The 25,016-nt window shown below is 37.3% G+C and overlaps 1 protein-coding gene across 2 annotated transcripts in view; it reads left to right on the top strand.

The window, feature by feature from the left end:
* TFEC (transcription factor EC) overlaps window positions 1–25,016 on the top strand; it is a 70,222-nt gene that overhangs the window by 24,626 nt on the left and 20,580 nt on the right. Inside the window, exons 2-3 of one of the 2 annotated variants that reach the window (XM_075081105.1) lie at window positions 5,535–5,786; window positions 8,064–8,159. In XM_075081105.1, coding sequence (XP_074937206.1) covers window positions 5,673–5,786; window positions 8,064–8,159 — 210 coding nt within the window. In that variant the 5' untranslated portion in view covers window positions 5,535–5,672. Of the gene's footprint in view, window positions 1–5,534; window positions 5,787–8,063; window positions 8,160–14,674; window positions 14,760–25,016 lie in introns of those variants that run through there. The other variant, XM_075081106.1, reaches the window with a different exon arrangement.

Raw genomic sequence — 25,016 nt, 5'->3', positions numbered from 1 at the left:
ATGGGATCACTACTCTAAAATTTATTTGTTCTTTTTAGTTGGTTTTATTTTTCAGTAGTCCTAAATCCCTGAGGGAAATGTTGAGTAGTACATGACTGAAGAGCCCCTCTTTCTGATGCTGAGCTTTTGACGATTACTTTCTTATGCATGCTCGTTAGCCAATTCTTAATCCATTTAAAACATGCTTTGTTGATATTGTATAGTGCTATATTTTTAATTAGAATATTGAATGATACTAAGTCAAAAGGCACACAAAAGTTGAAGTGTATTATACCTACATCGTTACCTTTGGCAACCTAACTTGAAATCTCATCAAAGAACAGAAGTAGATTTGTTTGACAAGGCTTATTTTGCACAGAAGTATGTTGACTAGCATTAATTATATTCCTATCTTTTAATAATTTATTAATTGAATCTCTTTTCACTTTTCCCATTATTTCTCCCAGGACTGATGTTGGGTTAAGCAGCCTGGGAGTACAAGTATCTCCTGCTTGTCCTTAGTGGAATAGCAGTACAAGATGTAGCACTGATACTTACTGGAATATCACTGACATTGTTCATGCCTCCTTTAGTCCCCTAAATATGCCCTCTTTCTTACTTTTGTCATGCTAGGTATTTTTTACTAATGGAAAAAAAATCTCATCAGCAAATATGGAAGTAAAATCGTTTATGTAAATATACTACTGAAGGCCTAGATATGCCATTGTGCAATATATTAGAAATGAAAGTAAAATTAGTGTGAATGTGGGAGAAGGTGTTACACAAGTCTACCGCAGTTTTACAACATGACGATGTGTGCTCAAATTAGAAAGAGCAATTGAAGAAGTTTAAATATGCATCTGTAATTTTGAAAGGCTGTTATGTTCTTGTTCTCAGAACAAGAGATATAAAATAGAAATAGGTACAGTCAGTTACATGTGTATTGGGATCTTTTCTGGATTATGAAATCCATCTCAAAGTGTTCATTTCTGTTCTAGCTTTGTTCTGGTGGAATTAAAATATTTCTGTTTGGGCTGGATGCATTTGGCTCCCCACATGCTTGATGTTTCTCGTTCTGAATAGGCTTTAATTTCACCATGATTAGGAAAGCCAGATAACAGAAAAAAGCAGTGCCTAGGAGAGAGTGGATAATCTGTTTATTGTTGAACTTTATGCTGCCCTTCACTCCTCAAATAATCTGAAATAATTAACATTTAAAGTACACGGATACAGCCACAGCAAGCGAATGCCTGGGAGGAGAACCAGCACTTTTTCTGCACAAATTCGTCACCTTGTTACATCTTGCACACACAACAGTCAAAAAAGCCTATATAGCTTCAGAAGCACTTGACAGGAAGGGTCAGGTCACTGACTATACTTGAGAGCTAGAGCAGGCGTGCCAAGAGGAAAACACTAAGTCCTGGGCTGTGTCTGAGGCTTGTCTCAGTCGGGATCTGGATCGTCAGGTGGTCACTGGGTGCCTATTTCTGCTGGGAATCCCAGAAATCACGCATATCAACAAGCAAAGTCATCCATTTCACAAAAAAATAGCAAGGCAGAGAGGCATTTAATAGCAAACATTCTGCTAAGAGCTAGAAGATATGCTTTATCCAGTCACACTGCTTAATTCGTGTCAGAGACGAGAACCCAGATTCTATGGAGCTGCCAGCTTCTTGGATGCTTTACCCTGAAAACCATCTCAGGGTCTACCCTTCAAAGCTGTTCTGCTTTAATCAAATGATTAACTATTCATTGACCCAGAGAGAGGAAAAAAAAGAAGGTAACCTTATATTCAGACTGTTGGGGCACTAAAGGGTGTGTCAGCATCAACACTGCAGGTCCTTGGTCCAAAGAAACTTTTAAGATTTTATATATAGGAGGACTCCTAGACTATAGAGTTTCAGATACCCTCACCTTAAAATTTCACATACTGTCTGATAAAATGTTCTCACAGATTATGAGAACTTCTCAAAAGATGAGGAATTAGAAAACTAATCTCCCGTCACTGCTAGAGGATACCATACTGGGAGTATTGAGTGAAACAAGGATGCTTCTACTCTGAAAAATATTTTCTTTATTTATTTATTTAAAAAGTTTCTGTGAAAGGGCCTTATCTAGTGGACTAAGATATGCATGTTGTCAAGGTCTCTAAGCAGCAAAGTGCATGTTGCTCTGGGCTGTTTCACTTGCGGGATTTCTTATGTGTAGAAGTGAACTTCCAGTTATTTTGCTTTTTGCGTTTATTTCACTGAACCCCTAACCTGATACCATTTTCCTCTCAGACTTAATAATGATTATCCAGAATTTCAATATTTAGACTACCAATTCAGATTTCTCTGGCTATTTCTAAATGTCTTTTGCTTTTTCAGGTGCACAGGATCTTGTTCAGTCAAGTTTTGAAATTCTCCAAACTTGGAGATTCCACAATCTCTCTGGGCAACCTGTGGCAGAGCTTAGCGACTCTTATACCATTAAAAAGAAGTTCAAAATAAGTCAATGCTTAATGTTTTTAATTATGGAACAGTTATTTAAAAGCATTTATTTAATAAAATTTTCAGAAAACCTAAACTGAACTTAATATACTGATATAAGATAATGAAAGTTATCCAGCATCCCAGTGGAGAATAAAACCCTCATGCTTGGTATTTAACACTTGACTATGGAGTTTCATGAAATTATTAAGTTTTGAGTCACACATGTTACATGGGCAGTTTTAACTGTCATGTATAATTTTTGAGAGCTTGACTTTGTAATCTTAGTATTCCTTTGGTATAGCATGACTTCCCCCCCCCCCCCCCCAATTTATTATACACTAGCAGTATGATTATAAAAATAAGATTCCAACTCTGCTTTGTCTTTACATAGTAGCTTCACTTTCAACAGTGCTTCACTTCTTGTTATAAGGATTGACTTCTAAGACTTATTAGATATATACAGATGATCAGGGATTGCAACTTTATGTACTTTTTGACAATCAGGGCATAGACCCCTTTTCAACCTCAGTGGTTCTGCTTGGTAATGACTGCAAGTGGCACAGTGAAGGGGACTGGGAGGTTTGCAAAACCATAGCAACAGATCACATCAGTGAAGCTTCAGATTCTTTTCCTGTTTGTGGAAGTTCAGGACAGTACTGACAAAATAGAAGTACTGAAAGAATATCATACAAAATAAGCACTCCTGATAAACTTGATTTTTTACTTAGTCAGCAGTTCACTGATTGTCTTTCACAGGTTGTCCCCTCACCCCAGTGGGATGGCCCTGTGGTGGTTCACAAAGAAATGGGGCTGCACAGGGGTTTCGGATTGCTGCTACCAATCTGAAGTCCAGAGGAAGCAAAAAGCAAGCCAGTCACCTTGTAGCAGAACCCACTTTATTAAAATTCCTTATTAGAAACAACTTTAGAACAAGGTAGTATTGACTACGGACACTGCAAATTTCTTGTTTCCCATTTAATTTGAATATATTTGATATTCTGGACTTCATGCTTCAGGAAGGGCTGTAGAATTTCTAAGACAACAATACATTGTTCGTTACAGAGTGATGATCATCTTCTTTTAAGAGAAAAAAGTAGCTGGGCTGAAATGCAGTAGATGCATTTGTAGCCTATGCATTAATCCCACTGCCATTTATGCCATGCAAAGAAGCTGTGCCTTCAAAGCTGTTGGCTGCAGTACTCTGCATTGCTGGAAAGAGATCTTCATCAGTTTAGGCAGTGCAAGGGTCTGAGTAGCGGTCACTTCGTGTGGATTCATTCAGTGACCCTAGAGTCCAGCACAAGCACAAAGTGTCTGTGGGTGCTTCTGAAACAGCAGAAAACGAGGGTGCACAGCAAATCCTTGCTCTGGAAACACAGAGGGACATATTTTCTTTCCCTCAACACACTGCATTTTGCCCAGGATCGATACTCTTGTTAAACTGGCATGCAATAGATTTCATGTTTGGATTATAATTTAAGAAACTGCTTGAGTGTAACTTTCAGTATGAACTTAAGTCTTACTGAGGCTGAAGGAGTAAATAAATGCATAAGAATCCAAATGATTTCGGATGGCTTTACATGTATCCTTACACATGGCAAATCAGAACTGAACAGTACGTTATACACTTTCTAAAACTAACACAAAGATCTCAGTCAAAACAAGTAATATAATGATTTAAGTGAATCCCAAATACACATATAGTTTTTAAAACCTTATATAGGATGCATACCTTCCTAACATAAAACGGGAAAATCTAAACAGTGTATTTAAGATTTTATATCAACATTTTAATGGAATATTATTTAATAACTTTAAGGCTTACATCAAAATAATTAATATTATATATATTACTGCATGGCTTAATCTTCTTTATATGACTAGAAAATTATTTTAAAGAAACATAATTAAAATAATTCTAGACATGCCAGCATAACATGATTAAAAATAAAGTAGATAGTGCAATATTGCACAAAAATATAGCTAATTTAAATGCAATCCCCTTTTATGGGCTATTTATCTCTGCTTATATAAGTTAGGGAATTAAAAAGAAGTTTGTTTAAATGACTGGATTTTTTTTTGAGAAAAAAGAGCTGCAAAGCAAGTCTTGCTATTATTCAACAAATATTAATCATGCTTACATAGAGGCCACTTGAGAAAAATTTATTACAAGAAATTTGTGACCAGTCATGCCATAGGAAGAGGAGAAAGCCACAGGGCTGAAATGACAGTAAGGTTTGTGTATGCAGTGCTCTTCTGGTAGTTAAATTGCAGGAATGTGACATTGATCTGAAATGGGAGCTGTTTGAAGTAGCAACTGTCAATCTCTGTAATCAAAGGATGGCCAAAGTCTTACTCAATTAGCCATTTTGGCATGACCACTCAGTTTATAAAGTCCTAACAACTCAAAAAGTGAACTGTTCTCGAGAGGCACTTCAAGAAGACTGTGCGGTTTCAGGACAGTGAATTGTCATCCAGGACTATAGCTTGGAATCTTTATTTTGTTTTTCTTTTATTTTTTCCCCCCAAAAGTGCAGCGATGCCTCATTTAACTGACTGTACTTATTACAAGGTGAGCCAAATGTGGATTTAGGTATGAGTGAATGTCTGCTGCTGTTGATATTAATTGAGGTTGGTTGGATTATGTTTTTCTTTATATGTTTATTTACTGTTTCAAGTACAAAAGAATAAACAGACTGTGATATTAATTTTAGAGTACATAAAAGCTTGTAGATTTGGTTGTAATGATCAGTGATTTCAACAGAGATCATTTCTAAATGAGAAGACAAAAATGTATAGCATACTTCTGGTCTTTTCTCAGGATTGTGTTTATCTTTTCTAATTCTATTTTTCTTTGATAATTATTCAGAAGTTTTATTCAGCTGTGTTAGGGGAAAATAGTACATCAATAATAAATGTGTAAGGGTGAAAAATTGAAAAAAAAAGATTTAAGGTTAATACAATTCTAACGAAGTGTTATTAAAACTGAATCTATTGTTTTGAAGCTTTTTAAGTGAACATACTGGCAAATACTGGTACCAGCAACTTGAAACTTTAGCATTTATTTCCATTCCTTCTCAGGTACAAACACACTTGGAAAATCAGTCTAGATACCACATACAGCAAAGCCAGAGGCACCAGGTGAAGCAGTACCTGACCCTTGATACCAAGCTGTCCAGCCAGACGCTCTCCCTGTCCCACTCCCACACAATCCAGCCCATGGGAGTGACCTCCATTTTAAGAAACGGACACATGCCTCCCATCAGCGATATTGGCACACCAGAAAGCCCTGTTACCAAGTTGCTGGCCCTTGGAGGAGAACACGAAAATGCGGTAGGGCTGGGCAGGCAAAAGGAACGGGGAAATGGGCTTTGCGTACTTCTACAAAAACATTACATGACCCACATTATATTGGTAGTGGGCAAGAGATGACTTTCTTTACTTTCATGGGGCCTTCGGTTGCAGCACTTGCTCCCTGAATCTTTTTGGTTTATGTGGGTCATCCCCTTGAATGCCTGTGAATAGCTTATTGCATGATCAGGCTTCTAAATTACTGCCAGCTAAAATGTAGTATTGCATCTTTTTATCTATGTATCATATATTGCTGTATGTTTTTTGAATACATACTTTGCAATGCAAGCCTTTTTTTCCAGATGAGTTATTTTTGTCTAAAAGTAGTATCCTAGCTGCATAAAAAAAGTTAAATACTGATTACCTTAAAGATGTAACTGAAAGAATAGCTCATTCATTTTTCAGTTAGCTGATATATTTATATATGGGTTATCTTAGGTATATTGGCATAGATATGCTAATTTTAGTGCCACCATCGATTTTAATAGAGGTACAGCTATTATACAATGTCAGATTCTCAGCCAGTGTGAGATGTAGATCATTATGGCCTTTAATACTTCAATAGATTTCAAGACAGGGTGCTTATTAGGTAAAAGGGGAATTCCTACAGAAATAAGGAATAGAGAGGCTGTATCATATCTTGGGCTTTAACAGAACAGAGGAATCTTACAAATACAATGTGACCCATCTGAGCATTTGGACATTATGCAGCTAAGCATGAGGAAACTGAAAAAAATAAACCCAACACTTCCTGGAGAGCTTGTCTGGGGCCCCTCCATTCCTTCTGCATTGAAAACTGATAGTTTATGTCAGATTTATAGATTGCTGGAGTCACTAGTCTGCAAAGATTGTTTCAGATGGCCTTTGTGGAGGCCTCTATGGTCACCTCTGTGCTGGCAAGTGCAATGTGCTGGAACTGTTCTCAGGCACTTTGGGTATCCGGTGCCTGCTCTAATACCATTCTGTGTCCTCGAGAGCAAGGCGGCTGCTTATAAACCACTGTCCTGAACTGTGCCTGGTGATGACTGGGAGAGTGATAGTTGGCATAGGCCAAGGTCCTTGCAGGCATTACTCCAATAATTTGAATAATCCCACCCCAAAGCCTTGGGGAGATGACTGGCACAGTATAATTCCCTAGGTGCAGATGTGCCCTGTGGCTCAATGTAGGTTGTAGGTATATTAGTAAATAGTACAGAGGCAACACACATGTTGGTGCACTGGACTGTGTTTATTCATACTGTCTAATTGCTGGCATTTCCTGACATCCTTTTGGCCCAGACAGCACTTTCCTAAATAAGTCTGGGCACAACTCCTTGGACAGCCCATGCCTGGTTTTTGGAGAGGGAGGGGAGTGCACGTACAAGCTGTGCTGGGCCATGTTGCCTAAAGGTCTGTGTTGAAAGGTCCCTGGTCCGTGTGATAGTTTCTTTTGTTGCAGAGGACCCTCTACATTTCCTTCAGCTACAGCTCTTCAGACAGCTCCCAAGAGCTGCTTGCAAAGCGTCAGAGTTCGAGTCTACTGCTCCTGCAGATGGTAGAGTTAACAGTGACAGGTCCATCATGGGATCTTTCCCAAAGTTATTTTGTGAATGGAACCAGACAAAAATTATCATTGAAAACTCATGCTGTACCTTGTCCAAATCTATATATGTCTATATGTCTGCAAAGTATTCACCGCTTCGTCCCAAGGAATTAATTATCTATTCCATCTGCTTCTGTAGCTTTTGGTTCAGATTAGAACAAATGCGGGACCAGAAGGCTGGCTAGAGGAGTATCCAGTGTACTGCCAAACACAACATAAACCTCTGCCTGCTGAATCTTGAGAGCAGACTGTAACACCAAATCTTGAGTGACTCATGATCTTGCAGAACCACAGGTTCCTTTCAGCCTTCCTGCACCAATGCAACAATACACTGTGGATATGACACATTTGATGAAGGTGACAGATCACAGTTACAACTTAGCAACGCACTCCTGTCATCTGATCTTCGTGTTGCAATAAGGGGTTAAAAAAGGGGAATGGGCTGGTGTTTGGGAGGAAAGAAGTAACTTACTAAACCACAAAAGCTGTTTTCACAAGAAGAAAAAATGTGAATATTGTGTAAAAGTGCTTGAATGATTTGAATTTTAAGATAGAAACATCTGAAATTCAGTTTTATTGATGTAATAAATACTCAAGATTTTTTCCTCTTTATTTTCAGAATAACATTGTTTCCATTATTATTTGTAGTAATTGGTCTTACAATATTATTTTATCAGATGGAAGAGGTGATTGAAGACATAATCAATATGGAGTCAAGTTTCAATGATGAAGGGATAGGTTGTTCTGAAACTCCTCTACTAATGCAAAGAACTGTAAGTATTTTGTGGAATTTCATCTTGCTGTTTATAACAGAGAATTTCATTGAGTGATTCAAGCACATGCCACACTTCAGAGGCTAAAGCAGTACTATCAGTGGATTATTCTCCTTTCTCTTCAATTGCTTGTCTTTTTGTTAAGAAATATTACAGGAAAGCATTTCAATGTGGCGGGACACAGCTGTTTTAAGTGGTCTGAATATCATTTGGGGTTCTAGCCCAGCACCAGGTTGAGTGCATAACCCACTGGAGGTACTAATTCCCATACAGGACTATGGATATGAGGAGTCTTTACACCCTAGAAGGCGGCCTTTTAAAGTCTTGCTTAAAGATCCTTCTACCTCATCTAAAAAAGTCAAAGCTTCCTCGTGTAATAGTTTCTACAGTACAGTGGTTTCTCCAGTGTCTTACGCTAAAGCAAGGGTGGTCTCTATTTCTTGACTTTCATAAAGGCAATTTGCACTTAGCTGAATAATTTTAAAAACAAAGATGAGAAATCTCACTTTTCAGGTTAAATGCTTGATAGGAATAATTGTAACAAACTGTTATAATTTTGTAATGCCTTTTGTAAAGAAATGACAGAGGATTAACAAAGGCTACCTACATTTCCATTTATGTTACACATCTGAAGAGGAAGGACGGACCTTTTCTGGATACAACCATGCATAGAGCGTTATTATTTGTGAAAGGAACATCTATCAATAACTGTAATGCAACACACTTTATAGAAGGGTTGTTCTTTGTTCTCTCAACCCCAATTTCTCTTGGGAACCTTCTCCCACAGATTTTGTCCTCAGGGCCTTAAAATGGGTACTGATAAAGGGAAACTTCAGTCTGGTGAAGGCAGAAGTATTTTCATAGGTTTTGACGGTCTACAAAGTTCATTTCAGATTACAAAGTCAGGTGCTTGCTCTTAATCACCCACTGGAGGAACATCTTTTTCTGACTACAGAACATCACTGGCTACAAAAATACATTAGGAGGTAAGATCTCTATGCCTCTGTGTTGCCCACTATACAGTCCAGTATTAATGGCAATTAATAGTTCCATGAATACCTGGCATTTGCATGCCAGCTACAGAACTAATACAGTCTGATTTATACATATCTCAGCACAGAACATAGCAAAGAAATGCTCCCTGGGGAGTGAATTAATATTTTGGCTCAAATTAACATGAGGCAGGGGAGGATCCTTTCAGGTGTGGTACTGTGGGATGGTGATGAGAGGCATGAATTCTGGGTTTTGGATTAGACTCACACTCCCTCAACACCTTTTAAAACTGAATGATGTTAATCTATGCTAATTCCAGCCTCATTAGCCTTTATCTTCAGCCATGAAGGACATATCTCTCTAAAATTTATCAAATATGCAGTGACTTTTAGGCCTAGCTGGTATCTTACTTGCAAAGATTTGAGACTTCTGCAATGCCTGTGGGCCATGTAATTGGATTTAGATTTTTGTTTGTGCTGAGGAAATCCCAGGGCTGCTAGGTAAGCCAGGGCATAGCATGTATTTCCAAATCTCTCTGTGCAATATGATGGCAAAATGAAGCCTGCCTTCAAAAATGCATGTGAACTATGCCATGTAGAAGCAGTCAACCGGTGTCTCTACCTCTTCTGTCTTCTCTTTTGGCAATGTGTACTCCAAAAATATATGAAAGAAAAGGACAGCTGGAGGTGGTTTCAGGTATTTAGCTTGTGACTCAGAGTTCTATGGCATCTTTCAGGCAACATCCTAAAAACCTGCCCACAAAATTTTGGTCATAAGCTGTACAATAGAGAAAGATAGACAGGTAGAAAATGTGTTCTTTAGGTCCAGTTTTTCATAATCACATTAAATGTAATGACATTTTGTTTATCTGAGTTAAAAATTTATATAATACAACAGTGTTGGACTAGGAGACATGATCAGGAATGAGAGAACATCTAATTCATCTGAGAAGAGGAACTGGGGTTGTGCTGTACTTAAACAGAGATTCATATTACTTATGTACTTCTCCACAAGGTGCCTGACCACGGTGGCTACCATCAACATAGAGTAAGTGAGATCACAACTGAGTCTGAGTTGCCCATACGCCTGGCTGATTTGGTGTTTGCTTCCTCCTTAGAATTCTCCAGTGTAATGCTTAAATATTTTTAGGATTGCATCTTAGATTTTTTCCCTTCTTGGCATTGCCTAAACTGTGCAAAGTAGTCTGTCTAAAATTCTGGAAAAAATCTGAGTCTCCTGGTTTTCTGAATATGGTAGAAGGCTTGGGAGTTCTTCAGCAAGATGTTTTCTTGAAAAAGCCAAATTCATGAAGTAATTTTCTTTTCCCATTTTTCTCAATAGACAGTGGCTGAGATTAGAGACTTTGCAGTGCTACCTGTTTTGTGTTGCAGTGAATTAATGTTTGCTTTAGTTAGATGCACCCATGTACCATTCTAATGGCACATTAAATGAGGACATTGAATTCTATGAGATCACTCATGTGAATAATTGCTCAGAGGCTCATTGTCTGACCCTGAATTAATGAATTACAATCATGTATTAGTAGAATCAGAGAAGTGAAAACAAGAACATCGCTCCATCTCTCATTAAAATTATTACAGCTTCTGAAGAGCAGATTGTCTGGCTTTTAATGTGTTTGGTCCCAAATTAATAATTTTGTAAAACTCTCTGGTGTTGGGTGGCAACTTAAGAACTGCTCAAAGTAGGGAATTCTCTGGTTGTGTTTCTATTACTCTTAACAGTACCCTACTGGTAGAAACCTACTTTTAATATTTTTAGAAGTTGAGTTAAAATATAAGATTAGGTCCTCCCTATATGCAAGAGGTCTTGATTCTTCTGAAAGTATTTGTAAACTCAGTTATATCTTTGTCCAGAAAACATAGCTGAAATCAAATAATAACTATTCTTATGAATTATTACTTGATCAATATTGTTTTTTCACCATGGTGAAGGTAGGATTTAATAAATAAAGCTTGAAGACGACACCAATTTAAAGTCATTTTTCCTTGTCATAATAATTTGGCTATATGAGGTTCTTTACTAACAGACAGCAACATATTTATCTATATTGTAAGAAATCAATTTCTTCTCTGAGTATTGTATTAGGAGCGGCAGGTTTCTTCATGACCTTATAGGAATCATTAAAAAAATGAAACAAAGAGTGTATGAGTGAGTATGAGCTAAATAATATTAGGTATGCCAGATATGGTACAGACATTTGAAAAGTAAACATTTTTCTTTTTTTATCAGAATCTCATTCTCATTCAAAATCCTCAGTCTATTCAATATTCTGTAACGAATTTAAAGTTTATTAACTTCCAGATGCTCAGAACATAGGAAATGTAGATATGTACAGGTCTGTTAACGTAAAGCATATATGACACCATCATTAAAAGTTTGGGGCGAGTTCTAAAAAGCTGTGGTCTATGTTCCTTTTAATACCCGAAAATGGGAAGTTTAAGAAATGTGCTGTATCAAGGGAGATGTAGAGAGCATTAGTCACACTGAAGAGTTAAAAAACAGGATCTGTGTTCTTTTCAGGGTTGGATTTGACAGTGTGACCTAGTGAACTTCTACTTGTTACTAAATGTTGTTTTGTTTTGCTAATATATATATACAGCCCTAGGACTCACCAGAAAACCCAGTAATTTAGCAAGCACAACAGTGATCTCTGAAAACATTTGGCATTTTACCAGTACTTTCATTCAGAAATAACTGCGGTAGCCCAGATAATCACTGTACAGCTACTGGGATAATGTCCTCTACTTGACATGCAGTCCACTAGAACTTACATCAAAAGCATTATGAGATTGACTGGCTTGGAATGAGAACAAAATGAGAAGATATTAATGTCCTGCAAGGGCACAGGCTTCTCTTGCACCATGCTGGGTGGGACAGGCTGGAAAATAATTTAATTTTGTGAACATTTCCAAGGGTTCTAAATTGTCTTTTGTTCTGGTGCAGAAGTAAACGAGAGCTTTCAGAAGTCTTCTTGAAGAAGCCCAGGGAGAGAGGCCCTGTCATAGTTCAGAGTAGTGCTTGGGGCAGAGCGCTACCATAAAACTGAGTTCAAAAGGTCCCCCACAGAGGCCCAGCTGGTGATCTGTTGAATCAGGTTGGGTCACTGTTGCTGGGGCAGTAGGTATTGCATGACTAAACAAAATGGAGCAGTTTGTTTTGGATCGCTTGGGAGAAAATGGAAAGCTTCTCTATGTAAAACCTTTTCCTTGATTTTTTACCATTTCCAGCAGTAAATAGAGCCAAGAAAAAATGTTTCTATGTTGATTTATTAATAATATTTAAGAAATGTTTTCTTTAACTATTCCCCTGAATGAGCTAGTCAGCAGGAATATTTCCTGAAAGCAATGGTTTCTAACCAATAGAAAACATGAATTTTATTATTATATATGGATAAATACACCATAAGTGTGATCTGAAGAATTTTTCTTTCTCAAGGAATAGAAAAGCCTTGGTAGTCCTAGACAAAGGTGGAGCAATTAGCTGTTAAAAGAAGTTATTTTAAATGAAAAATCTGCAAAATATTTTCCAGAATTGTTCTTTCCTTTAAAGGAAAGAAATACTTAAAGATTTGAAAAAACATTAATTCCTTCAACAGCTCCAGGTCTTACAGCATACTGAAATCATCATGGTGTCGTTGATGCTTTGAAGTTCACATCACCCGAGAGATTTAGAGATGTCACAGACAATGAATCTGTTGCTGGGAAATTTGTCTATCTGTGAATCCAGCCAAATTTCTTCAGTCCTTCTTTGAATCTGACTTAATATACATGGTATTTATACACTGGGAAAAGAAGAATTAAAAAAAATGTTATTGCTATCAGTGCAATTTTAATGAAATGGTGTTGCACCTCAGTTGAACCTTTCTTTAATTATTAGATAATCAGAGAATAATTACATAACATTAAACCATTATATTGATTAATAATTTCTTATTATTTGTTATGATTAGAAGCAATAGCTAAGGGGCGAGAGATCCCACATATCCCATTGCTAGTCATCTCCTGGTTAAGTGGTGTAGGAGGAAATAGAACAACACAGATCTGGCTTGTCTGGTACATCTGATTATGAATAAGGGTAGAAAGAAAGAATGAACTACCTGTGTGGTTTGTTCATTTGCTGGGCCATCTCCATACAACTCTGAATCCAAGATAGCCAGTCTTTCCCTCTGCACGCTAAGGAGCTCCCTGTTGCCCAGCACTGTAACAAGGGAAGGTGTAGATAGATTCTTCTCAGCTTTCACAACTGTTTTGCTCCTTTCCAAGAAGTCAGGTGGCTGTCTGTAAGATAAAGGGGCCTCTCATGTAATCATTAACAGGCCTCTGTAACTGACTGGTTGTAAAGTCTGGGAGAGAGAAGAATCACTAACGGAGACGGGAAGAAAAACAACCTGGGCATGCCGAAAGGCAGGGTTCTTGCTAGGTGTTGGGTGTCAGGGCTGAGCGGTGGGCCAGCCGGGCGTGGGGAATGGCAGCGGCGCAGGGAGTGCTGCGCAAAGGTGTTGCCTTTCAATAGGTCACCTCTTGAAGGATCCCACGAGGCTTTGCTGCTTCACTTGCGTCACTTCTTTTCATACATTCACAACACACTATTTCACTAAGATTGGGAGCTGCAGTCTGCTTCCAGTCCACTTTGGAGTCAATTCCTTTGGGATCGCTCCACTTCTGTCACTCTTGCAGTGAAACAGCTTGTGGAGAAAATCCTCAGTTGCCCTGTGGCTTACTTGTATTTGGTTGTCTCCTTTGGCACTTGAAAAACTCTTGTGCTCTACAGGCATGGACTAGAGGTTAGATCAGGACAGGAGAGATGTTTTCCTTCTTTAATTTTTATGATTCTGTTAACTACAGCTGGTATAAAGTTCTGATTAAATCTGTTAGCTCTGCATTTGATTTTACGGAGACACTATTTATGGATAAAAGGACAGTGCAGTCTGTCTGTGAAATCTCATTGCTATTACAAGGTCTTTGAGGTCACAGTTTCTCATCATGGCATTAATAATTTGTGTTTGTATTAATTATTTGTCAAACACTGATGGTTAACATCTGGATGGATTACAAAAACTGCTGTCTGTCCCTTTCCCAGAAAGCATACAGAAAAAAGAATTCAGGTAGGTATCCTCCAAAGTATTTTATTCAATAATTACTGTGATTATACAATCATGAAGTAAAACCAAGTTTCCATTAGAGGTGCATATAGTACTGCTGATCTAGGCAGCCCCCTGCTGCATAATCATGAGTATTTTTTATTTAGTGAATACTGATGTCATTTGGCAACCTTTATAAGTTTATAAAATCTACTAAAGTTCCAAACCATTGTAGAGAAAGGGCCAGAGTAAACATTAACAACCTCATTTGCTTAGGTTGGGTAACTTGAAAAGGCTGCATAGCAACAATGAAAATGCTTTGTCAATCACATTCTACACTAGATTAGTCTTAAAGTCCAAGGAAGAATCAAAGTTCACCTAAGTATATATACTTCTGTCTAGCACTCCCCGGTATCGTTTCTAAGTGTAACGAAAAAGAAAAAATGAAGGAGAAAGAACAGTCGGTAGCTATTGAGGAAATAATAGACTCCTCAAAAATAAAACTGGTGAGCAAATATTTTCTTTGTCTTTCTTCAATAGTATAAAGGTGCTAGATAGGAAACTGTGTCTTTGAGTTGCAGAGAACTAACAATGAAATGCGCAAACTGAGAACTACTCAGGCCTGTTTTCTGCAGCTGGAAGTGTCTTGCTACCACTACCACTGCTGTTTTGAATACAGGTGACAGGTGAAGGTTTGTTTTCAGTATTTCACATGACATAGTACTTTCTGGCTGAAATTGGCAGTGTACAGCTCTCTTTCATGCTCTGAGTACTCCAAATAGATTGGGTATGAGTGTTTGCAATTTACCTCGTGCTGCAGAAAAGGTCTTCATAGCACAGAGCATACAATACTTTGGGTCAGGAGAAGAACTGTGGTCCACTTTTACATAGCTGCAACACTCAAAAGCTGTGCAAAATGCCCAAATAGCTCAGCTCTCTCTCTAACACTCTAACAGCACAATGTCTAATAACCCTTCTCTGTTCTGAGGGTAGACCACTCTGGCTGAATGGAGCCAGAACTAAAGCTTCATGCAACTGAAGTAGATTTTTTCCTAACTCTGAAATGAAGGAAAAGTTCCTTTTATCCTCTCTCTTTTTCACTTTTGGAAAGGTAAATAGACATAAATGGAAGTATTATTCTAAAATCTACAGTTGTTTGTATGTAAGTACTTACAAACTTGGTCTTCATCTCAGGGCTTGACACATGTTGAACAATGGTAAGAGAAAAGGATAGATAAAACAAGTTTCTAATTCTCCTAATATGCACTTCTCACTAATTATAAGCTCTTGTGCAGCAAGATCTGTAAGCAAATTTCTGCTGTCTGGGGCTACCAGGCAGATTTTTTCTTACCCCAAAGCCCTGATGCACAGCCTCTGCTGCATGCCTTGTTTTATTGTCTGTATGCAGCAATGCAAGACCTGAAGTCCTTAACAGATGACAGATAATAGAGAAGGCTACATTAAGCTCCCTGGGGTCTCTATAGGTTTATAATCGGTTCTGGAGCTGAACTTTATAAATTTCCATCAATGGCATTTACATATGCTGAATAAAGACTTCTGAGCTCAGAGGCAACAACAGTGGCCACTTTGTTCTCCAGACACAGCACAGTCAAGCTTCTTACTGCAAGATAAAGCTAATTTGTGGAAAACAGAGAGATTTCTTGAAGGCCATTTTGAGAAATATACTTCGGAAAGATACAACTCTTTTTCTTAGCACCTCCATCAGCCAAGGCCTTCTATGACCTTTACTATATGTGTACAGTAGTTTATGAAGTAGTTAACTCTGCATTTATATTTATACTATAAATAAACAATGGTGGATATATCTGAGATCAAACACTACAGAAAGGAATTCCAGCCAAAACAAAATTCTGCGTGGTGCATGTTAACCCATTTTAACACACTAGATCACAGAAATCAGTAAATACCTCACTGTAATGTATTCAGGTACTTAGGTGGTATGTGAAACGTAAGAGGATATAATAGAAAGCATATTATGTATATAAAAATATATTTTTAAGAGAAAATGCTCCATATTCTAATCCTGCAAAAAAATCTGGTTTTCACTTGTCCCTCAGCCTCAATTTTTCACTTTTCTTGTGGTTTTGTGCTGATGTTCACTGTTTTTAGAGGAAGAATTTGAATGATTTGGTATACACCTTTACATATGGTAGCCAGAGAAATAGAAGTTGGATGGAACCAGGAACTAGTGTGTTAGCTGGTGTTACCAGTGAAATAATCTTAGTAAAACAGCTAACAGAGCTGTCATTTAATTGTCACCTTCGGGTTTCAGACCCTGGAGGTTAGTGGGGCAGTACTCCTGTGACCTTTGATTTCCAGCTGCAAGTTGGATGATGACTAGCCCAACGTCACTTCACTTTTGGTCCATGCCTGTTACTTTAGTTTTGTAACCAGGAAAGCCAAGAACAGTTAAAATCATATTATTAAGAGATGATAACTAAAAGAAAAGAGCTTTCTTACAAAAGGCTGATTCTCCAGAAGATTTGTTTGCTTGGTCATATTTGATCAGACATTTATCTAGACAATGGACTTCTATGTATATGATCAGGGCAGGAATGTACTGTAACTGGGAATATGAACAGAGTTCATTTTTCTCTGATGAATAATGAACCAGCTTGATGATCATTATTTGAAGATAAAAAATGAACCTGTTTTCATGCATAATATATAATATATAATATAATATATCTGAACATTAAGTCCATGGTTGAGGCGTGTGTAATTATGAACCATGTTAAAGATAAATATAGGAGATACAATCTGTTCAAATGAAAACAAGTCTGAAAAGGGAAGCATTTGCTTTTCTGCTGTTCGCTTTTGATAAAAAAACCAAAGTGGACCATTTGGGTATTCGTTATTACTAAAGACTATTTTCAACTCTAAGTATTTTGTATTGCAGTTACAAAAGGACCTAAAACATTTAGCTGTGAATGGGATCTCCTTGTTCAAGACTCTAAAACCAACATACTACAACTTTTATGACAGTTGACAGTGTAAACACATCCTTACAAAGAAAAAGAATATCGCAGCTTATGTTGTTCATCTTTCTTCGAGCAACACAGCAATTGCAAAAGAAAGCCAGAGGCTGAAACCCAGTCTTCTGAGTACAGGACTTGTACTGACCCACAAGATTATTCATCCTGTCCACAGTACTGTTGAATTAGAAGAAAGGTCATGATTTACTAAAACACACATTGAAGATATAATAATTACCCCAGTTTTTCTGTTGTCAAAAATTGGAAACACACAGTATACCAGATATTACTGTTTAGAAAATGGATTTGCATTGACTGGGTTATTGTACACTTATTGACCAACTCTCTATTTGGCCAAACTCAGTGCACATTTTAAAGTTCATCTGCAAACTTCAAATATTGAAAAATAGTTTTGTTTACCTGTAATGAACAAACAGAAAAGGAATGACAAGGAATTAAGTATGCAGTTTTTATATTTTGCACCCCAGTAACACAAATACCAAACAAACTTTTACCTGATGTGTAAAATGAATTGTGGACACAGTTCCAAATTTAGATTTCTACATTTGGGATGCATATATGGAATAATAGTATATAAACTTTGTAAAATTCCTGCTTTGATTTTTTAATTAAAATGAATAAGCAAAAACCACATTGAAATGGATAGATGTTAACATATCTTTGCAGCTAAGAAGAAGAAGAAACCTTATTTTACAAAACTGTTTTATGAAGTGATGCTATCAATTAGGTTCATAGGAACATGATGTAAGTGGGATATACCTGGGAGGGGAAGAATAAAGTATTGTACTAATGTTTCACATGTGAACACTTTATTCTAGATGCAGTCTGAGCAAGTACTAATTTTTACCAAGCACCAAAGGAAGTTTTCTCTTGCAGATATGGGACTCAACCTTTCAGTTTAGGCAGCTACGTAGTGTCTTCCTGAGACAAGTAAAGCAGCATGTGTTAAGCTTCCCTGTTATTTGAGTTTGCCAAGTCTGTAGGTGCAGTACAGGCAGTCTGACCATGTGTAATAGGGCAAACGATCCTCAGAACTGCCTGTACTGCACATCAGCTGCTCTGGATGTATGCCATATTTTCGTTACTGCAGGAAATACGGGCATGTAGACACACTTCGTGAGTTGCATGTCTGCAGTTATTAACTCTGAAAAAGAGAGTAGCAAAAGAAGTTTCTGCTAGCAGGACTATTCCTGCAGCTTGCTTCCCACATGCCCTCTTTTTCATGGGTTCTTCTGACCTGGGCAGAATGAAGACCTCTGGCAGAGACAGTCTGGTTTTGAACTCTATATTTTCTGGGGGCGTCTTGACTCTTCTGGTAATACACTTAGGCTTGTGAATGTAACTGCAAGGAAATAAAACCCTGGAAGAAATGGTAGCTGGAAATAAGCCTCCACTAACAGGACAGGAAAAGCAGACTAGCTGATGAATTGGTTTGACCTGTCAGGACAGTCCAGTTGCCTTTGGTGAAAAGTTCTTGCTACCCTAGCCTTTTTAGGGAACCAGAGCCATTTTAGATAACCAGAATGTGTCAGGTGTCTGCTCTTTAAAAATGTACATACTCTCTATCACTTCCATGGTTAGTGACATCCTTTTGGGTGTATGGAGACCTGTTTGCTACTGGAATTAGTCTTTCTAGCTAGTCCTGCAAAACCAGGGTTTATGGATTGCAGCCTTCTTTTATGAATCTGTATTAGTAAAATGCAACACAGATTATATAGAAAGTAACTGAACAGGATTCTTTTCAGGCTAAGGACCAAGCTAAAGAGGTTATAAAGATTTTGTTAAAAGAGACATATTAATGAAGTGGTCCAAGAATCAACCCTGAGCCTCAGTTTATTTAATATTTTCATTAGTGACCTTGGTACAAAAAAATCCTTTATGCTGATGAAATGTACTGAGGTAGCAAAAGTAGAAAGTATTGCCAATACAAAGGAGGATGAGGATGTCATAGAGGAAGAATTATATGACTATGATGACAGAATAGTATAAATGGAAGGAATGTAATAGTACTGAGTGCCAGGTCATTCATTTAAATACTAATAACAGGAATGTCTGCAGTAAGCTGAGAGCTCATTAACTGGAGATGACAGAGAAAGATCTGGTTACATTAGTTGCTCAGAGGGTGACTATAAGCCATCAGAATGATAGGACTGCAAAAAGGAGATAAATATGATCTTGGGATCCATCACAAGAGGGATTTCAAAGAGACACAAAGAAATATCCACTGCGGAATTCACTGGGTACAAAACTTTTAGAATGCTTTCGACAAATAAAGGTGTCCTCTCTTCAGAAAAACTAATTCAAAGCAGGAAAGGTAGAGAGAGGCCTGTTAGGACATATCATAGCATGGGAAGTCTGGCTAAAGAAGCATGGCCTGTTCAGCTTAGCAAACCAAAGGCTTAAGGGAGCTATGATGCCTCACGATAATCACATGGGGATGTTAAACAATGAGCTGTATAAGTTAAAGGACCACAAAACCAAAATAAAATTTGTCTAGGAATGGAAATAAAAAGAATGCTTTTTAACAATAATTTTCAATTGTTCATCTTTTGGAACATACTCTAAATAAAAATATTGGATATATGAAACCTCATTGATTTTAGACAAAGTATTATTGGTTTATGAAATGGATTATTTGGTGATATGTTAAATGAACTCAATATCTAGGAAACGATTTCTAGTCCAAACTGGGCATTAACACCTCCAGCAGAATTTTTAAATCAAGAAAAGTCTAGCTGACTTTGGAAGAGGGCTGGGCTGTTATTTTCTAGTTGTGCAACACTGAATGTGATAGAGCCATGATCCTTACAGACTTGAATGTTTCCGTAATACAAACACTTCATGCAAAGATTAGCCAAAATGGAAAAATACTTAAATAGTATGTGATCAGGTAAGTGAACACTATGGTGGCATAGAGCTGTCTAGGGACTACCCGTAAGCAGGCACATGCAACCCTTATCCATATGTTTTATTATCGTATTAAGAATCCTTCTCTTTTGTTCCTGGAAGATATGGAAATGATGGAAATGCCATTTGGTTTAAGTCTTCCTTGAAATTACATGGCATTTGCCAATAGCTGCCATGCTATGGGATTTGGAATACCCCATTACTTCCCTTAATGAGGCGACGTTTTTCCTGGCTTAGTATTGTTTTCCTTTAAAAGAACAAAGCATGACTTGGTATTAGAGACTGCAAATCATGATCACAGCTGTCCATTGCTAGACATCCATGTGGGTAATGAATCCTTAATATTTGCCACACAATCCTGCCTCCATAGCAATTCAGACCCAAGCACTGAATATAACAAGCTCCTCTGGATGAGGCCTTTACAGTACTTGTCTTGGATACTGCCAGTAAGCACAAGGTCACTGGCTCTTGCGAGGTGCTGCTGAGCTCGAGCCAGGCACTCACTCAGGTACTTCAGCTGAAGTTTGCTTTTATAATTGGTCTAAGCTTCAAAGTTGAGCATCTTTCAGGACTGAGGCCCTTGAATGGAAATTCTCATGTTCCAGTCTTTGCACACAGGCATTGAAGATCCCATGACACTTTATACAAAAGGAAGAACGTTAACCTCGGTGTCCTTGCCAAATGTTAACTTTGTTAATTACAGTCTGCTTTCTTTAATTCTCCTTGCAGTTTTAATTAGATATGGTATTATTCTCTTCCTGTACCACATTGTCACTGGTTATTCCCACTTAACCATTTGCTGTGTTAGAGGTTGTTAATCTTTTGTCCAAAGCTGGCTGCATTTTAGAGCAGGAAAAATGGCTAATTATACACTGCTATTTTTACTATGTGTGGGCTCACCCGTTACAAGCCACTTGCATCTAAATTTTCAGACACACATAAATAAATATGTGTATCATGAATGGAAAGGTTGGAAATTATGTTACTTACCAGGACTTCTCAGAACAACACAGGTGTGAACTGTTATAGCTCATGACACCTGCAGGGACAAATAGATTATTTCCTGGGACTTATGAATTTTCATACCCAAATGTCTGTGTTTCCACATGTCTAAGCTGAAAGCAAGAACATACTTTTGATGCAGTGTAATCAGGTGGAGTTTTAAAGTGCTTTGGGATTCATCAGGTTTGACAGTACTGTATAATTGTAAGATCATCATTGTACACATATCATATAATTATGCCATTGCAAATGATTTGTAGTCTTAATAAGATTGCACTGGGTTTTTGTAAGATTATGTCAATGTATATATTTATCTTGTAATGTAGAACTGGAAGCTATTTGAAGCCTCAGGACTGCAAAAACTTTCCCTGCTTACGTGACATTGTAGCAATAAATTACATTATGTTGTATGCAGTTTTAGTGAATACCCAAACAACTAGATATATTTTGACACACAATTTTTATAGTGTATTTTGAGATATATTTTAATTTTAGAATTTAAAAATAAATTATTTCCCAGATGTCTACTTTTATAAAAGAGCTTCATGTTTTGACAGATGAAAAAAGTACCTTCCTAACGTTGGATCAAAATTGGCCAATTTCTATTTTAAGGTTGTTCTCAGGTTTCAGTAGTATTAGCAAGGAAATTCATTGGGATTTTCCATGCTTCCTATCAATGCAGGGCAAATTCAGGCAGAGAGTTTCCACAAAATAGTTTGATATATTTTTGACTTTGTATTTTTAAAACTCCCCCATAATCTGAAATGTGATTATTTGTCAAGAAAGATCCAGTCTTGTTAGCTTTGTTTTTCTTATGTAATTTTTAAAATACTAGTTTATTTGGAAATTTTCACATTAGGAGCACAGTGAGGTTTCGTGAAGGAAGGTACATGTGGAAAGCCTGCAAAAGTCACCCCAGGCTTTCTTTGGAGTCAATAAGAAGAAACAGAGGTGATTCAGTTCACTCTGAGTGTCCAAGACAGCTCAGATTAATCACCTCCTATTTCTTCTCCTGATACTGAATCCTGACATTGTGCATTATTCCTCACACACTAATTCATAACAAATTTTTCCATGTGACACCATTTCTGTAGGAACACAGCAACCGTCAAAGGTAGTCTAATTTACTGGTGCTTTATACCCACTTTGCCCTACTGTAAGTGTGAAAATGCTGTGCTGGCTAACTGAGAATGAAGGCAGTGTCAAAGGGAGATCGCCAGTGGCTTTATCCACAGAGCAGGCACTTACTGTAGTGGCCATTACAACGTACTTGAGATTTCTACTAAATGCACAGGAAGAACAAGGCATTTAGTGCGATTGGCACAACTGCTTTTGTACTGAGCAAAATCACCCAGACAAATGCTGAAGGGAGACAGCAAACTTAAGTCTGGAAGGGATGTAGGTATGAAGAACCCTTTTTTGTGTGTCCTTTTCACGGCCAGAAGAGTAAGCTGTTTACTCTGCTATCCAATCCGTCAATGCACTGACTGAGATGATGACAGACTTAGAGGATCAAACCTACCATTCTCTGTTCCCCCAGGAGTACCCTACATATGGATTATTAAAAATGGTCATATCTTTTTTTCAGTGTTTCAATTGGAAAGACAGATTCTACACCCCAGAAATTAGTGCTTTCAGATAGGGAAATGAGTGAGAATTTTGTAGGCTTTCTGTGACAGTGTTGTTGAATAGGGTTATTCTCTGATGTCCAAGTTCTGGAGAATAATTTAGGACAGTTAACATTAGAACAAAGTTTCTCTTTAATAGCATGACAGAACTCTGGTTTTGACACTCTTAGTGATTAACATATATGCAAATCATTTTAATTAGTAAGGTTATAGGATTGTAGCTATAAGTAGATGAATGACTTGGGTTTGGGTTTCATTTTCATCATCTCCACACGGAGTTACGACTCTACTTTCCGAATTGCCGAATGATAAGGGGAAAAATGCTGGAGACCGTCTGTATGAAACAAAGATGATATGGGACATTTGGGAAAATATTTAATGACTTTCACTGCTCTATGGAAGTATTAGTGCAGCCACACATAGACCATCGACAGATACTTGCTTGCATCCTTGACTCTGCAGGATGCTGCCCCAGCAGTTCTGCTGATGGAAGGAGGCGTATGAACCCTTATCACTCCAGACAACGGCAGCTGAGTTAGATGAAAGAAACTTTATCAACTGTATAATCAAATTCAGTTAAAATGCTCACCTTTGGCTTTGAGTTTACTCACCCTCTTTTGAACCCTCATACTCTTCTGAACTTTCAGGTGTGTTGCTATTATTTTTTCATTACCAGCTACGTTGGCCATTCGTGACCTTTTCTCTTGGATTTGGGCCTTGTTGTTTGAATTCACACCTTTGTGAAAAGACTAAAGAAATTTAATTTATAGAAATTTAACTATATTTCAAGGATAAAGATTAATTACTGATTGAAAATTAGAAGTAATCATTGATGTATCTCATGGGTTTGTGTCAAAATGTGGTTTACAATTCTGATTTTTTCATGAATGGTATTGATAATCTCATAAATTAAAGATTGCCACCAGTTTAATGCAAATTATTGAACTCACATACACACTGTGTGAAATATGAAAAATGTGGTAGATATGCATTTCTCATTTGTGAGATCATTTATTAGATCATATTATTTTCAGTGGTTACTATTTCCAAGCACTTCACAAAAATGATAGCCTAACCCACATAACAGCCTTATCCAAAGTCCATTGCAGTAAGTGTAGGAGTGACACTGAGTCTCAGTTTTTAAAATCAGCACTAAATATGAAAATTCTGTTTTCATATAATTTCAATAAGCCAAATTCATTTACATGAATGTAGGAAGTCATTAAATATGTGTCTAGAGCTAATATGAGTTCACTCTTGTAGTATAGTTATACTATCCGTGGAACAAAGAAAATGCAAAGCTAAAACTGCCAGTGAATTCTGTAATACTTGTCAGTTTACCACTAAGGAATGAAACAAAGGTGCTTAATGTGTGAGTGTGCTTAGCGTTCAAATCCTGCATATTAAACATAGCTTGTTCTTGAGTAATACTCAACCGAATTCCAAACATTCTTTAAAAAAGTATTTTCATTGAGAGATCAAATATGTAAGGAGATTTTCCAAACTGACTTGGTGTTATGATTTCTAATGGTATTTGAGAATTGTCTGTTCTCCTAAGTAATAAACCTTTGCAAATTACTTTAAAAATAAGCATTTTATTTATGTGTATTCAAAAAGAATCCTGATAGCTTCATTTCATTGTGGGTTATACAACTAGAAGAACTTAACATAAACCAGTTTTTCAGACAATTTACTAAAGTTATTAGCTAATTTAGTAAAATTAATATTTTATAATAAAACTTATTTACAATTTCAAATTTAAGGTAAAAATATAGCAACCGCTGCCGTGGAACAATTTCACACTGAGCAAGTCATTGGGAAAGTGTCTCCAGTCAGAATAACTTGTGGTGAAGCTCACAGTCTCTATGAGAAGAGAAATTGTTAGACTCTAAAAAAAACTGGTTCCCAGCAGACCTATGTTTGGTGTCTTGATGACCTGACTGAAAAATGCCAGGGCGTTTCAGGATCCATAGGTGCAGATCTGTAAAAACATCTTTTCTTGTCTATGAAAAGCAATTTTCCTAAATTACTCCTTATTTCCTTTCATTAATTTCTGTCTCAAGTCAGTAGTTTTACTCACAATTTTCCTCACTTTTTTCACCCACTTTTTCCTCCTTTTTGTTTCTTGGCCAGGTGGACCCAAACTCAATGTCTGAGTCCTGTATTTTGGCCCTGAAAGAAAAATAATTGTCTGCACAAATTTTGTATG

The sequence above is a fragment of the Phalacrocorax aristotelis genome, chromosome 1, assembly GCF_949628215.1.
Source record: "Phalacrocorax aristotelis chromosome 1, bGulAri2.1, whole genome shotgun sequence".
NCBI lineage: Eukaryota > Metazoa > Chordata > Aves > Suliformes > Phalacrocoracidae > Phalacrocorax > Phalacrocorax aristotelis.
This window is presented reverse-complemented; position numbering and strand designations above follow the sequence as displayed.